General features: G+C 40.2%; 1 protein-coding gene across 1 annotated transcript in view; it reads right to left on the reverse strand.

The window, feature by feature from the left end:
• The window catches only part of ap4b1 (adaptor related protein complex 4 subunit beta 1), a 46185-nt gene that overhangs the window by 6957 nt on the left and 26363 nt on the right, over positions 1 to 12865 (reverse strand). The window contains exons 11-13 of the mRNA XM_036144778.1: positions 12154 to 12361; positions 11765 to 12079; positions 2656 to 2808 (exon numbers count right to left, since the gene is read on the reverse strand). Of these exons, the coding sequence (XP_036000671.1) occupies positions 2656 to 2808; positions 11765 to 12079; positions 12154 to 12361 (676 nt within the window). The remainder of the gene's footprint in view (positions 1 to 2655; positions 2809 to 11764; positions 12080 to 12153; positions 12362 to 12865) is intronic.

A 12865-nucleotide genomic window follows, 5' to 3' on the forward strand; every position in this document is an offset into this window, starting at 1 on the left:
GTGAAGAGAGAGCTGAGCCAAAAGGCGAAGCTTTCGATTTACCGGTCGATCTACGTTCCTACCCTCATCTATGGTCACGAGCTTTGGGTCGTGACCGAAAGAACGAGATCCCGGATACAAGCGGCCGAAATTAGTTTTCTCCGTAGTGTGTCTGGGCTCTCCCTTAGAGATAGGGTGAGGAGCTCAGTCATCCGGGGAGGACTCAGAGTAGAGCCGCTGCTCCTCCACGTCGAGAGGAGCCAGTTGAGGTGGCTCGGGCATCTGGTTAGGATGCCTCCTGGATGCCTCCCTGGTGTGGTGTTCCAGGCACGACCCACTGGGAGGAGGCCCAGGGGAAGACCCAGGACACGCTGGAGGGACTATGTCTCCCGGCTGGCCTGGGAACGCCGTGGGGTTTACCCGGAGGAGCTGGCCCAAGTGGCTGGGGAGAGGGACGTCTGGGCCTCCCTACTGAAGCTGCTACCCCCGCGACCCGACCCCGGATAAGCGGAAGAGAATGGATGGATGGATGGATGGATGGATGAATGGATGGATGGATGGATGGATGGATGGATGGATGGATGGATGGATGGATGGATGGATGGATGGATGGATGGATGGATGGATGGATCACACCATCCATCCATCCATGGTGTGATGGATGGATGGATGGTGTGTTCCAGATCAGTGGAACACACCATCCAGTGTTATGGGAGCATAACACTGGATGGTGTTATGCTCCCATAACACCATCCAGTGTCGGGTGGTGAGGCACCCGACACTGGATCCTGTGTCGTACTACACTACACTTTCATACTACAAGTTATGAAAGCTTTATACTTTCATAACGTGTAGTATTGTCCATCCATCCATTCATTCATCCATGATGGATGGATGGATGGATGGATGGATGGATGGATGGATGGATGGATGGACAATATTACACTTTATCAAAGTATAAAGCTTTGTAAGCCATTGATAAAGCAATGGGTTTTTTTCTGCTGACAGAGCAAAATGCAGCAGCACAGGTTACTAAGGAAGCAACCATTTAACCACAGACTGCAGACGAGCAACAACCGCCACTGCTTTAGCTTTCAACAGATCTTTCCCCAGACATTAAACTACTTAATGATAGATCTTAAAACTAAGAAGTAGAGCACATCACCCCAGTTCTAAAGTCTTTACACTGACTCCGTGTATCAGAAAGTAGACTTTAAAATACTTCTGTTAGTCTATGAATCACTGAATGGCATAGCACCTAAATACATCACAGACTTGTTATCAGCATATCAACCATCCAGACCACTAAGGTCTTCTGGCTCCAGCCTACTCTGCATACTCAGAACCAAACATAGAGAAGCAGCATTTAGTTCTTATGCTCCACTTATCTGGAACAAACTCCCAGAACACTATAAAAGAGCTGAAACCCTAAGTACCTTTAAATCAAGGTTAAAAACCTATTTGTTTAGAGTTGCCCTTGACTGTTCTATTTAACTATGAACTGAAAGATCATTAGTTCAAGATTGTAGTCCAACTTTTACCTACCTGCTTTTAATATGCCCCTGTAATGTACTTGTGTTTATGTTCTATTCATGTAAAGCACTTTGAATTGTCCTGTTACTGAAATGTGCTATTTTAATCGAGTTGCCTTGCCTTAAAGTGGCATTATCTGCAATGCAGCAGATAATGCAGGACGTTCTACTTACGCTGCCGCCTTCACATTTCCACTGTAGGAACCTTTTCAGGAATTTAGAGGCCTAAAGTACAAACTCTGAGTTTGTAAAGTCCATTGTTTCAGCTCTGATAAAGTTCTAGACATATTAAAAGCCTATTTGCCTAACCAAAACATTGTTTGTTTGTGACTCTTAGTCAGTCTAAAATTACATATAATCTAAAGAGCAACTGGAATCTTCAAGAATCAATAATCTGTATTGTCGCTATGCAGCCATAATTAAATTAAATTTGGGACTGAATGCACACATCACAGAGAAACATATCAAAATACTCATGGATAAATGAAGAATGAGCATTCCTAACAAAACAAAACAAAAAAAAAACTCAGAAATGCAAAAACACAATATGAGAAAGCTAAATTTAAGGATAAGCTGTAAAACAGAAAGACATCAGATGCAAAAACATACTGTGCAGTTATTAAAGATAATGCGGGATATTCAGATAATAATGAGATGTTGTAGTTAAAAAGAAAAGAGATTCACAGATTGATTTAAAAAACTGTGCAATTTGCCTGAAGGTACTGGACAGACACTCCCTGAGGAGCTAAAACTATGCAAATAGTCATCAGCATCTTGTAAAAGTGACATACTCAGTGCAAAAAGAAAAAGAACAGCAGTATATCTACGAAATAATGTAAGAAAATGTGCAATTTGTCCAATGTCCAAAAAAAAAGCAATGCCTGAGAAACTATAGATGTCAGCTGCTGAATAAAATATTCAGATGTATAGCAGAAAAATAACACGACTGTAACAGCATAAATGTTAAAGTGGTAACGGTAGAAAATGTTGCTGTATTTAAATAGAGAAGCTAAAGACTTTAACTCATAAACTGTGCTGATAAAATGTTCCCATCCTATTCTAAAGGTTGCCGTAGAAGGCCCAAATTATCCTGAATAATGTAATCGTGTAGACGCTGCTCACTGTAACGCTTTGTTTTCATTACCTTGTCCTGAATGTAAAGCATGTCGTTGCATCCACAGGCGCTCAAACTCCTCTGGGCTGACCGCCGGAGAAAGAGACAAAGTGACGCAAGGCTCAGCGCCGGGAGACATGAGGCCAGCCGAGCAGTTCAAACGGTCACCGGCACTGTCTGAGCCTGCAGAGGATAGATGGAGGAAAACAGTCAGGCTGCTCAGCACAAGCAGAACAAGAAGCAAGGCTGGAGAGGGCATTAACTCAAGCACAATCCTCTTCTGATGGTAAACTTTATGAAATCTGATCTCAGAGGTCTTGTGTTTGTGCAGCCTGACATCCCGTCACATTAGATTAGCAGAAAGTAAACAGTAAGCACCTGAGCCCAGACCAAGAAATGTAGTCTTGTGATACTGTATGATACATGCTAGCAGCTACACACCGATGGAGAAAAATAACATTCTACAAGTACTAAGCTATAGTTTTGTTCATTCCATTATAGATCATTCAGCTTATTAGACTGGACTCATCCTTAAGCACATTTGGGCAAACTGCAGAGAACAATGTACCTCAGGAGAAATGGCAATTTAATATGAAATAACCTTGATCGTCACCTGCAGATATACTAGTGCTGTTGTGCCTTTTGAGACATAAAACCAGACTGTAGGGTACCACAATAAGCACTAAAAGGTAGAATTCCTTCATGATGAAGATCACATGCAGGCTGTGTTTTTTTCGGTTTTAACAGGATTAGTCCTACGCTTTACAAACAGGACAGAATGTCTGGAACATGTTTAATCCAGTTCCCTACATGGGAACTGTAGGAAAAGCAATCTACTCACTGAAATCAATCCTTTACTTTTGATAAAATGGCTTGTGCATTTATAGCACTTTAACTATTTCGACAACCCCAAAGCGCTTTACACTACAATCAGTCATTCACACATTCACACCCTGACGGTGGTGAGCTAGGCTAGTGGCCACAGCTGCCCTGGGGCAGGCTCACGCAGGCGAGGCTGCTATACATCGCCACCGGGCCCTCTGACCACCGCCAGGAGGCAATGTGGGTGAAGTGTCACAACGACTGAGACGGTTGGAGCGGGGGATCAAACCGGCAACCCACCAATTGCATGACAAACTGCATAGCTCCTGAGCCACTGTGGCCCCCCCCAATGCATTTGTTCCAGTATCAATGAGGCACTAAAGAAAATACCCTGAGCATGAATATTTACTGTGCCATAATCAAAGATTTTAATACGCAAACCAGGATTTTCACAGACCAACTCTCTGTAGATACATAGGCATTTAATCCAAAAATAATGCAGAGAAAACATAATTTTTAAGCTAAAATTGTTTGATTGTTTTAGGTTTAAAATCTGGGAATGCTTCAGAAACATGTGAGGGGTTGTGTTGGCTAAGACACATCCTGTTAACAAAGAAAACTGTTCTGAAACAGGGGATTCAAAACTTTATGGTTTGTTGGACAAGAATTCCCACAAAATCAACAGAAATTAAACCAAAATCCAACTCCAAAATAACAGGTCCAATAATAGGTAACAGTTTTCTTAGATTTACTCAATATTTTAGTACAAAGCAGAGGAATCTGGCCACTAACACCTGATTTTAAAGAAACAACAAATTAGAGAAGCAGCAATCATTTTCACTGTGAGTGAGGTGTTAACAATGAAGTCAGAGGAAGCACAGAAACACAAGAAGCTATATCAAAACATACATGGAGATATGTATTACTAACCAGTAACACGAAAGCTGATTGGTTGGCTGTGTTTTTAGCTGTAAATACATTCAATAAAGAACAATTCAGTGTTATGAGAGCATTTTATTAATGAGGCAGTGTTATATGTGTGTAAGAAACCTAAGACCTATTAAAAAACTTTAAAGGGGATCTATTATGGAAAATTCTCTTTTTGCTGGTTTTTCTACTTCCGTTTGGGTCTCTACTGCTTCTAGAAACAATCCAAGTGCTAAAAATACATCCAGCAGTTTTTATGGCAATAAGTGAATGTTTTGTTGATGTCGGGAAAATGAGTCATTTCAAAGACCTCCTTCCTGCTCATTACGTCACTATTGGTCGGCACTGACCTTCACCTAGCAACCCAAGCTGAGCTCCGCCCACTTCATAGAGAGCAGAAGCTGTCTCTCCCAATCAGGAAGAACAGAGCTAGGGGGTTTCATTTTATTTTTGATGACAATGTCTAAGCTAACATCAGCATGTTTGCTGTATGTTTTGAACTGAATCGTTGATACTTCAGCACTTCATAAATTACATATGGGGAAAATTTGCCAAAATTGTTATTCTACTGCTTCATGAACCTAGCGCTTTCTTTTGAACATCCTAAAAGTTAATGACAAGTATTTTAGGAGCCGTTAATTCAGGCTGATACTTTTAAACAACTAGGTACAAACAGGAAGTCTGAGTACATTACAGCAAAGTTGCTCCACTTCATTCATACGAGTCAGATTCTATCAGTCAGGACGCCGGCTGAATTTGGACATTTTAGCATAGAGTTATGCTGAGGACAACAGGACTGCTGTTTACAGCAAATAATCCTTACTGCACCAAGATAGCTGCCAGAAAAGTAGTAGTGAAAGCCCCACCCCACACACATATTCAGTTTGACATTCCCTGTGGGACAAAGCTAAATAATTAATAACCACTCATAAATATGTCAGAAATATCCTTAATTCTTAAAGCTTTTGGGCCTTTGTGACAGTCCTGTTAGTTCTTGTAATTGTCATTTGCTGACCTCTGTATTGGCAGGTCAACTCTTTACAAAAACCAGCCATTCAATGCGGCAAAACTGTGATTGAAAACACAATATGATTTATAAATACTGAACAAAGTATTACTGTACCGTATAACTACATTAATTCCTATAATAACCACATTTTTCCTCTTGCAGTTATTGATCTGTAAAGTTTTGTCTGAACAAGCCACATGAACTCTGAAACGAAGCCCTTTGGTTAGAAGGGAGATATTTGGCCAAAGCAGACATCTGCAAAAAACCCTGCACCAATGCAGAAGCGTGGCGGTGGGTTTGGCCGTGTTTTAGGGCTACAGGACCAGCCCGACGTATCGTTACTGAGTCAACCATGAACTCCTTTGCATACCAAAGTCGTTGTTTTATTTGGTCAAAGGCGAGGCCATTTGCTTGACAGTTAAAGTTTAGCTTTAACTCCATGGTGCAGCTGACAATGATTCATAAAGGAGAGGAATCTACAACAGAACGGCTGAGAATGAAAAAAATAAACACAAGGTGTAGCGATGGGCCACTCAAAACTCAGCCTTAATTCACTGCAAACCTCAATGAACTAAAGCAATATTTTAGCAGAGTGGGTAAAAAACTTTCCCATTTTACGTTTTTGAACTTTTAGCTTCTGTCTGTTATGAGACAATCGATACATAAAGGGCTTCCAGGTTGTGCTGACAACAACGTTCTTTGACGGCGTTACTGTTTGAAGAAGACTCAAAGCTAGCGATTCATACCATCAGTGCAGTGTTTAAAAATCAAGCCAGATGAAACATGAGATGCGACAAGCTACTAGAAAGGAAGCTACTGTATGTCCTCTGAAATGTTGAGACCTGCCTGTGGTTCTTTCAGGCTGCGACAGAAAAACTGTGCGAGAGTCCATCTATAACAGGAAAGCTGAACTGAGGACAACAGAGGTACTCTGTTTTATGCCATGTTGACTTTGAAAATGTTTGCCGGCCTGCATATAATTTGTCAAAGTCAAAGTGAGGATCTACATTCTCTTTGGAATACAAACAAAGTCGGCCAGCCTGGCTAAGCCAGCTGATCACTATCATAAAAACACCTAGTGCTCTGTCCCACAGCAACATGAGCTGGCCTCTGCCTGAGAGTAAATGTCCAGTCACAGCAGGAAAGCTAAGTAATATTTCCAATGCTGTTCTTATATCAAAGTGCGGCTCAGAGGCCATTTGCGGCAGTGACGTGTGGTCACATGCCAACACTGATCAAATAAAATCAGTTTGCCTACTAACTATTAAATTTTTAATCTATTTTCAGTATGATTTCAACATTTTTATGATCAAAAAAGCTGAATTTATGCAATGCCTGTTCAAATACATGGGAGAAGGCCGAGGAGAGGCAGGGAGGAGCTGTGCCTCCTCTCTGATGGTGGCGTGCTGCACACACCGACTGTAACAGGCAGTCGGTGCATGCTCATTGCTGTTTCTATTTATACCGCCAATATGCATGTTAGAATACACAAATACTACACAGGATGTTCCATGGCCTCTCTGAAATATATATTGCATGTCTGTGACATATTTAACCTTTGTAATTGTCCATAAACGCGCAATTAAAGTTTGCTGAGTAAGGCAGGAAGTACCGTGCTGCACTGATGGGGGCAGCGCTAAGCCCCAGTGACGGAGCCAGGCTTCTTATCCTACATAGAAAGATTTATTACAGACTCAAAGTCCAAATTACATAACAGGGAAAACAAAAAAACGAAAAAAGAATAAAAAGTACAATAAACCCGACTCCTAGCCATTCAGAAGGCAATCATACCAATATCTCCAGAGTACAGATGAGTATTTTACTGCACTATATTTATATTATTAGACTCATGCTGACGCGAGCAGATACAAACAGTTCACTGGAACTGGTCCATCTGGGTTTGTTTAACAAAAGTCTTAATTAGGTCACCTTCAATCTTCAAATAGTTTCCACTTCATCAGAACAGAATCCAAACTTACGGACAAGGATATTTGCCTGAGCATATAACATTCGAACCTCCCGGTAAATGTCCTCATCATCAGACAGACGGTCTGTCAGCACATGGCCAAGATATTTTACTTCAATTGAGACATTCAATAAAGTCCCAGACAGTTTGAAATTTGGAAATACTCTATTTTTGTCCTCCTTAGTGCGACAAATCAAGATGATACTTTTTGATGGGTTGAATTTGACATCAAGTAGTTCACCATATGCTGAACAGACATTAAGCAGCTTCTGAAGACTAGCTGAACTTGGACTAAAAACTACTGGGTCATTAGAATACATTAAATGATTAATAATAGTATCACCAACCATGCAGCCAGTTCTACACAGGTTTAGCTGCTTAGACAGGTCATTCATATAAAAATTAAACAAAATAGGAGATAAAATACTTCCTTGTCTGACTCCATTGCCGACATGAAAGGATGCAGACACACAGTTGTCCCATTTGACCTGCAAAGTTTGATTAGCATACCAATAGGACAGACATATACACATATCAGTGCCATGTTTGGACTTGAACCTAAATTGATTGTCTGTATACATAACTATCCTTGCAAATTTTGGCAAAAGAATTAGTTCAAAGACTTTAGTCAGTGTATTGGTTAGGGCTATAGGTCTGTAGTTATCAGAGCTGCCAATTTTACCAGCTTTGTTTTTAATCACAGGAAGTAGAAGAACATTCATCAAGGTTTTAGGAATAAAACCATGCATAATAAAACCAGTGAAACACAAGGCAAGAAGAGGGACTACCCTTGGACTCGCAAATTTGAGATGTTCAGCTGCAATAAGATCCATTGCTATAGATTTATTTACAGACAGTTCTTTTATTGCTTGTTAGACCTTGTGTGTTTTGATAGTTTCTACAGTACTAACCTTGTCAGCCTGGAAGGGTTCACTCTGTACACAGGTAAATAACTTGCTGTAGTGGTGTTGCCAAAGTCTACAATCATATGCGCCCCAGAAACACCATTGACAGTGCAAGGGAGAGAGGATTTACTATTATTGATAGTTTTAACCTCTTTTCTAAAGGTTTTTGTATCCTTATCTATAAGCTTTTTTGCCAAAGAATCAGCCCTCATGGTTTGCTCATTCTGTCTAATGAAGCGTAGTGCATATTCGTATTTTGCATTAGACAACTTTTTATGTTCAAATATAGGGCCCTGCCTAGGTTTACCTGCTAGAGCCCAAGAAGTAGTAGCTTCGTGGGCTACTCTGTGGAATTTAGACACATATGTGTTCCAGCCTGATCTATTTTTATTCTTTACATTACTTTTATTAAAAGGCAGGCTAGCTCCCATTAGTGCTTTAATTACGTCAGGATATAATCCAGTTATATTGGTTCTATGTCCAATATCAGAGCAGTTACAGTCTGTACAAGTAACTGCCTCTCATGATAAGTTAATGGTAGATAACAATTGATCAGTTTGGGCATAGTAACGGGCTATTTATTCAGTAGATAAATGCCTTATAATATCTTTCCAACAGCTTGTTAGCTTCGCGCATTGCCAAAACACATGAGCATGGTCCACATCTTGAATTCCACACATTCCACAGCATGGATACTGGATAGTGAATATTAGTTTTGGTGTAATAAAAAATCTGAGTATATTTTTCCAACAAAAGGTTTTCCATATTTTAGAGCTAGTTGTGTTATGTTGTGTTTCACATATGTCATACCAAATGCTGTCAGTTATTACCACCCTTAATTCTTTTTCCCATCTTTATTTTATGTATAGCGTTGAAATGTTCCTGTTGGCCATTAGTCCCTGATAGAGGACTCATTGTATTCATTTCCTCTGTTATCTTTGGTCTAATTTCTTTATGATAATAATGTCGAATTTGTAAATATAGAAGATGCAATTTTCTAAATCAAACTCTTTTTGTAGATTCTGAAAATATTTGAGTCCCCCCGCCATATAAATCTGTCTGTTTTCAATGCTTTCATTGACCAGTCTTTAAATTTTGGGTTCATATTTCCTGGTTTAAAGTTTGTGTCATACATCGGCCAACTAATTTATATTTCTTAACTAATTTGAACCAGGTCTTAGTCAATTGATCCAACTGTCTTCTATTTTCACTGTACATCCTTCTGTTGGGAATCATTGCTAGTACATGGCTCCTGCTAGTGTTTAATTTCCTTCCATTTCGTAATAGTCTGTGGTACACCAGTTTAGTAAATGTTTCAGTTGAGCAGCATAGTAATAATATTGAAGATTTGGTAATGCCAAGCCTTCTTTGTTGTTGGGTATTTGAAGTGTTGAGTACCTAATTCTTGGTTTGCTTCCATTGTAAATAAATCTTGAACTTCTTTTGTCTCACTCCTTGTTTGATAGGTAAATATTTAATTGTTTTAGGCCCACCCTCGTAATATGTTTGTTTTAAAAATCTGATTTACTTTTCCATCTCCTCTGATGTTATATCATCAATTTTCTTCTTAACCTCTTTGATCTTTCCCAGTATGTCTGCCTCTCTTTTTCTTTTATGTTGTTTTATGTCAAGTTCTGTCATCTTTTCTTGATATCCCTTAAATTTTAGTTTTTTTCTAAATGAGGCTAATGATATTAACTTCCCCCTTATTACTGCTTTAATAGCGTCCCAGAGTATTGTGGAATCTACTCCAAAACCTGTCTGCCTGGAAGTATGTTCCAAAATGTGTATTGACTTTATGCATTTTTTCATAGATAAGGTTCTTGCTGTAAGAGCCCTCATTTCTGCGCCTTGTTGTGACCCTTACACTTAACAAATTCGGAACATTATGAACTATAACAATATAAGAACGTGTACAAACATTTACCCAGTCAGTCCAGGGATCTTCCCTCGATCCCAGTGTCCTGTTGGTAGGAAAGGGGTAAAGCCTCCTAACGAAGAAGGGCCCCTTAGTAGAGGTACATAACGAATCCAAAATAAGTCTCTCTTCCCTTCTACCAAAGTCCAACATTAATTTACATTTATCTCGCCTCGTCGGTTGTTTTAGGAAGACAAAGTTTAGAGAGAAGTTAAGCTGCAGCTTTATGTATATGTCTATTCAAGTTAAAGAAAGTTAAAACATGTACCCCAATTTAGCCAATTAAACCCTGGCATGTGGGCAGTAATAGAGGTATCCAACCCAGTGCTAACACCTCTGAGGTTGAATATTATTAATCACTCTCCAACAAATATGAACGTTGTGTCCTACCACCCTGTCAATACTGAATGTGCACGGCTTTTTCCCGCTGTTTATCTTGCCTCTTCTCTCCGAAACTCTTGAAGTTTATCTTTTGCCTTCTGGGCTGCTCCACCCTGTGTTGATGTCCCCTGCTTCCGTTCCCATCAAAACGTCAGTTTTTCCTTGCTTTTCTGTTGTTCTTTAAGAACCATCAGACGAGCTTGTTTTGTTTATATGATCCTGTCCACAAGCTCATCTATTTTTGATTGCACTTCGTCTATTGTCTTTCCTTGTTCTTGTAGCTCCTTCGTATTTTCTTCAAACTTGAGTTCAATTTTCTCTCTGAAATCATTGAATTCCTGCTTGAAGTCATTCTTGACCTCATCTTTGAATGTAGCAAGTTACATCTTCACCTCTTGCTTCATTTCTCTTATTTCTTTAGCTATGCAAGCTAGCTCGTCATGCAGTGATATGGTATTAGCTGTTAGCTTTTCTCCTATAGCGTCAGCTGTTAGCTTATCTTCACAAGTGGAATTGTCTTCCATTTCAGTCAGAGTCGTCTCCTGTTTTATTTCAGATTCCTCGTGTTTGTCGTCTTACTTTATTGTCTTCCCCACTTATCCCCTTTTGTATATTAGATTAAATTTCGGTTATTATTATTTGTGGGGTGTAATTTGATGTCATCTGGCGAGAACTCTGGTTTAGGCTGCCATCTCACGTTATGGCAACCTGGAAGTCCTTAGCCATTTTCAAAGTATACTGTGAGTGCAGCAGAGCTACAATGAATGGCTTAAACCGAAGCTAACTGGATATATAGACACTAGAAGTGTGCATGCGCAGCAGTAGGAAACTAGCAAGGCACAAGCACGCACATTGGCGTTACGTGAACATGTTACAATGATTGGCATGTGGGACAATCAATCGATAAGATGATCGCCCAGGAACTCGAAGCGAAAGGAAGATCGTCCACTATACCTTTAAGGGAACCGAAACGTACCCTGTCATGACACAGCAGAAAACCATGAATTCACAACATTGAGCCGTAGCATACAAGCTTCTCTGATTGGGAGCACATCAAAAGCATCACATACACACTTAAAAAATGTTTCAGGACTTTCCAGGGCGTTCCACAAAATCTCCATTTCATCTTATTTACATGAATTTAACGTGTTTTTCGAAATACCAGAATACATTGCAAAATGAGTAACAAAAATGTAAGTGTTATTGCTCACCTGAATGAACCATCTGAAGTTGTCCACAATCCAGATTATCGGGAAGGTCCGTGTTTGGTTTAAGAACAGAGGCTAGGTGTTCTGGGCTCCCCCTGCTGGCTGGCTCTGTCTCCACTGAACAATACTTCAGTGGCTCCAAAGTGTTAAAGCTGCTCACCCACTGGCTAATGGGCTCTGCCGGGCGGCCAATCAAAACACCCATAGAGGGGTCCGATCTCTGGCCCTGGAGAACGTTTCGTGTCTCTTCGATCCCACAATGCAACAGGCGGTAATAGAGAAGAGCCTGTCCTCGCACACACATGTCTCCCTCCTCCTCTGGAAAACAGAACTGTGTTTGTTACCAATCATCTTTGCATCACTCCCTCACTCGTCTACTCAAAGACACGCACCTATACAGTAGTGCAGCAGTCTCCCCAGCATGTCCTGAGTCTCGGCGGGACGACACAGAAACAGTCTCATGGTGGATGTCAGCAGCTCCATTTTCATTTCCAGGGAGGTTTCACTTCTCACTCCATCAATATATACTTCTAATGTGTAGGGGGCGCTGGAAACCCGCTCCCCATACATCCCCAACAGCCACAGCAATGCCTGCTTTCCCTGATGGATGATAAGACAGAAAATGAATGGCTCATGTATTTCCAGAAAGACTGAATTATCTGGACAATAGTGATTTGGTCTGGAACCCCTCCTCCATAGTTTCACGTACTGCCTCCGATTTCTGCTGTTTATGTATCAATACATATAATAAAATAAAATATTGTGCAACCATGTGGTACATTTTACCCAGTGTGCATCCTTAGGTCTTTTTTAAAGCAGTAAAACCCTGTTTTACAGACGTCCGAAATTATTCATACCCTTTTCAGTAAAGATTGGCAAAGTCTTTATTAGTTGTTGCACCAACCAAATGTTGGTGCAATAACCAATAAATGTTATTTATTGGTCATTGCCAACAAATGTTTTTCAAAATTGCGTAGGTAATTTTTGCATGTCTCCACTGGTATTATAATAGAAAAAAACCTTTATTGTTTCTCAGCGGGGTAAAATTCAGGTGAGTAGCAAAATCAGACAAATGGAAGCATGCAGATACACACAAATGTGAGA

The sequence above is a fragment of the Fundulus heteroclitus genome, chromosome 1 (assembly GCF_011125445.2).
Source record: "Fundulus heteroclitus isolate FHET01 chromosome 1, MU-UCD_Fhet_4.1, whole genome shotgun sequence".
Taxonomy (NCBI): domain Eukaryota; kingdom Metazoa; phylum Chordata; class Actinopteri; order Cyprinodontiformes; family Fundulidae; genus Fundulus; species Fundulus heteroclitus.